The following is a 3,506-nucleotide window of genomic DNA, read 5'->3' as shown; positions in this document are numbered from 1 at the left end:
AGTTACTATTAATTATTTTTAACAATAAAATCTATCTATACTAAAATTTAAATATTTAATGTTTCTAACAAAATATTCATTTTTAATCTATCTAAATCTCGCCATATGACTCATATTTAATCAAAATATTTAAAATATTATTACATCTGAAAACAATTTCGTATTAAAAGAAATATTACTTGGACATATCAATTGGTCAATATTTGTCGAAGGTATGGGGTACGGGTCAATATTTTCTACAACATGTAAACTATTTAAATTTTTTGTTTATAAACATTTTAAAATAGGGTAAACAATTAGATAATATATAAATATAAGTGAAAATAAGTATCCGCGCGGACGCGCGGGTCAAACTCTAGTATTATATTATGAAAGCTTTCGAAGTGTTAAAAAAAGCTTTCGATATTGGTCAACTTTTTAATAATAAAATCATTTTATAATAATGTATTTAAATTATCGTATAATTTATAACTTCTATTACGTATGATGATATTAATGAACAGGTCCACGTATAATTGATTTAACAATGACGCTCTCCCCCGAAACACTAGGATCGACGGACGGTTTTGTATGTACGACATTCTCGATGGACAGGCGCTCTCTGCAGCAAACGACCATAATAAACGGTTCCGCCTATAGTACTCCGGAGCCCCGACCACATCGTAGTAAAATATACATTGTCAATTAATTTTTGGAAAGGTTATATAAAATAATGTAAAAATAAATACGGAAAAATGAAAAATAATAATCTAAAACAAAACAATGGATACGTATATTTGATGAAATATCTGCGTTGTTTGTTGATATATAAATTTGAGATAGAAACAAATAAAAACGTCTCCATAAAATCTGCATGAAAGAAACAGCTTCTCATTCCGTGTTTTACTCTCCATCTCTCTTCCAACGTTTCCTAAGCCTTCTTTTGTTTGTTCTCTTCTTTGATTCTCTCTTTGAGATATTCTCTGTTTTTTCCATCCACACACCAAAAATAAGAGGATATTTTTGAGAAACAATTCGGAAGCCATCATTAAAATTCGATTTTGAAAATTTTTCAACAATCTTATTGCATGTCTCTGGTTCTTTAATTTGTTTTCATGTCCTACTGCATGATTCAGTTGACTTCTGGATTTGTTTTCTTTATTGATGAGTCTTAGTATTAATATCCCCGATCATTATTATTGTGTTAGATTAGATAGATACGTATAGTAAGCAAACGTATTCTTAGGGTTTACTTTTTCGTATTGTAGGGTTCGAATTTTCTTTTGGAGAATTTTTTTGTTGGTTCAGAAAAAATGAGTTTGAGAGCATATGCATGATCTTTAGTTTGTTGAAAATATTTTTCTTATTAAAAATCTAGACTTTTTCATCATTTAGGTCGCATTTGTTTAACCTTCCAATCAAGAGATTGTTTTAAATAACTCCCGCCTATTTTCATTTAATTGGCTATATATTATTACTCTGAAGAAAAACTTGATTTTGTGATGATAATGATGAAAAGATAAGCTTTGAGTTAGAACTCTTGTTTTCTGAAAGTTGTGTGGTCTGTGTTGGAGTCTTTGATTTGAATTCAAGACATGGAGAAGAGATCAGGAGAAGAAGAAGAAGGAGGCGTTGGGAAGAAAGACAGGATTTTTCGAGCAGATAAGATCGACTTGAAGAGTTTAGATAAACAGCTTGAGGAACATCTGAGTAGGGTTTGGTCGAGGAACCTTGAGATAACTCATAAAGCTAAGGAGGAAGAGTGGGAGATTAATTTGGCTAAGTTGGAAACAGAGAATGTTATTGCTCGTGGTACTTTTGGGACGGTCTATAAAGGCATCTATGATGGTGAAGCTGTTGCAGGTAAATTAAAAAAAAAAACATCAAGTAGGTTTTATGATAGATTATGACTTTGTTTGGTCCTTGTTTGAGTAATGACAGTGAAGGTGCTTGATTGGGAAGATGATGGCCAAGAAAGCAAAACAAATCGGGCTTTATTTCGTCAAGAGGTCACTGTTTGGCACAAACTAGACCACCCAAATGTCACTAAGGTCAGTTAAAATAAGTTTGTAGGTCACATAACTGAGGAAAGTGTATGGATATATTTTCATCTGTGAATGTAACAGTTTGTTGGAGCATCAATGGGAACAACGAATCTGAAAATACCAACAGCTGATTTAGAAAACTCGTTACCTCAACGAGCTTGTTGTGTGGTTGTGGAATATGTTTCTGGTGGAACGTTGAAACATTACTTGATCCGTAATAGACGCAAGAAACTCGCGTTTAAAATTGTTGTCAAACTCGCTCTCGACCTCTCTCGAGGGTAATCAATGAATTTTCTAACACAACTACATATATAGATTTTAGTGATGAATACCGAAAAAGCAAAACCGCAGTATGTGCTGCTTGTTGCAGGCTAAGCTATCTGCACTCAGAGAAGATTGTGCACCGTGATGTGAAAACAGAGAATGTGCTTTTGGATGTTCAAAGTAATCTGAAAATAGCAGCTTTTGGAGTAGCGAGAGTGGAAGCTCTGAATCCAAAGGACATGACTGGAGAAACGGGTACTCTTGGATACATGGCTCCTGAGGTAACAGTTTAAACCATTCTCTACGGTCTCTTTCTCTGTTTCTAAAACAGGAATCATATAAAATTAGAGTTTCTTCATAGGTTATCGATGGCAAGCCATACAACAGAAGGTGTGATGTTTATAGCTTTGGAATATGTTTATGGGAAATCTACTGCTGTGACATGCCTTATCCTGATCTTAGCTTTGTCGATGTTTCTTCAGCTGTTGTCTTACATGCAAGTTTTGACCTATGACAACCCTTAAAATGCCGTACCTTTTCGTAGAACAAAATTCTGAAACTTGTTTTCTAACAGAATCTGAGACCGGAGATTCCGAGATGCTGTCCGACGGTATTGGCGAATATAATGAAGAAATGTTGGGATGGGAATCCGCAGAGACGACCAGAGATGGAGGAAGTGGTAAAGATGCTTGAAGGAATTGATACGAGTAAAGGCGGCGGTATGATACCTGAAGATCAAATTCCTGGCGGCTGCTTTTGCTTTGCTCCTGCTCGTGGCCCCTAAAGCTCCCTTTATTTTTCTTTAATCGTCTGGTTTTCATTCTTTTTCCTTCACATTGAATGATATTTGTTTCTTCTACTCCAAGAAACATCCTTTATTTTCTCAATTTTGTTTTGGTCGTTGCGAATATTCAAAGTTGAACAAAAATATAAAGTCATGGTTTTGTGTGGTGTGAACAAAAGTTAAAAAAAAAAAACAAAGCATTTTTTATTGTTTCTCGTTTTTTTTTTGTGATTGTCACTAACTAGATCTAAGTTCCTTCCTCTCTTTGCATTTTGTTTACTTATTTCTTTTTTTGGCTATGAATAGAAATATCATTAACTACTGAAGATTTGTGTAACATCGCGATTTCTGGTACAAGTGGAAAGAATTAATTTAGCTATCTATGTCACTAAAATACATTTGTCTTTTCGGACACATATCCGTTTAAAACTTCA

At 34.0% G+C, this 3,506-nt stretch overlaps 1 protein-coding gene across 2 annotated transcripts; it reads left to right on the top strand.

Annotated features, from left to right (window-relative positions):
- The first annotated feature begins 868 nt into the window (after window positions 1–868).
- LOC106298854 (serine/threonine-protein kinase HT1) lies at window positions 869–3,216 on the top strand. 2 transcript variants are annotated; one of them, XM_013734986.1, is made up of 6 exons: window positions 870–1,842; window positions 1,921–2,030; window positions 2,106–2,302; window positions 2,395–2,569; window positions 2,650–2,784; window positions 2,863–3,216. In XM_013734986.1, exons 1-6 carry the CDS (start codon window positions 1,575–1,577, stop codon window positions 3,070–3,072), a joined length of 1,095 nt encoding a protein of 364 aa, XP_013590440.1. In that variant the 5' UTR covers window positions 870–1,574; the 3' UTR covers window positions 3,073–3,216. The 2 variants fall into 2 exon arrangements, with proteins under 2 accessions (XP_013590441.1, XP_013590440.1); XM_013734987.1 differs by lacking the exon at window positions 2,650–2,784 and having other exon boundaries at window positions 869–1,842.
- Window positions 3,217–3,506: the final 290 nt, after the last annotated feature.

The sequence above is a fragment of the Brassica oleracea genome, chromosome C6, assembly GCF_000695525.1.
Source record: "Brassica oleracea var. oleracea cultivar TO1000 chromosome C6, BOL, whole genome shotgun sequence".
In the NCBI taxonomy this organism is placed as follows: Eukaryota; Viridiplantae; Streptophyta; class Magnoliopsida; order Brassicales; family Brassicaceae; genus Brassica; species Brassica oleracea.
The sequence above is the reverse complement of the archived record's forward strand: the minus strand, read 5'-3'. Positions and strand labels throughout refer to the sequence as shown.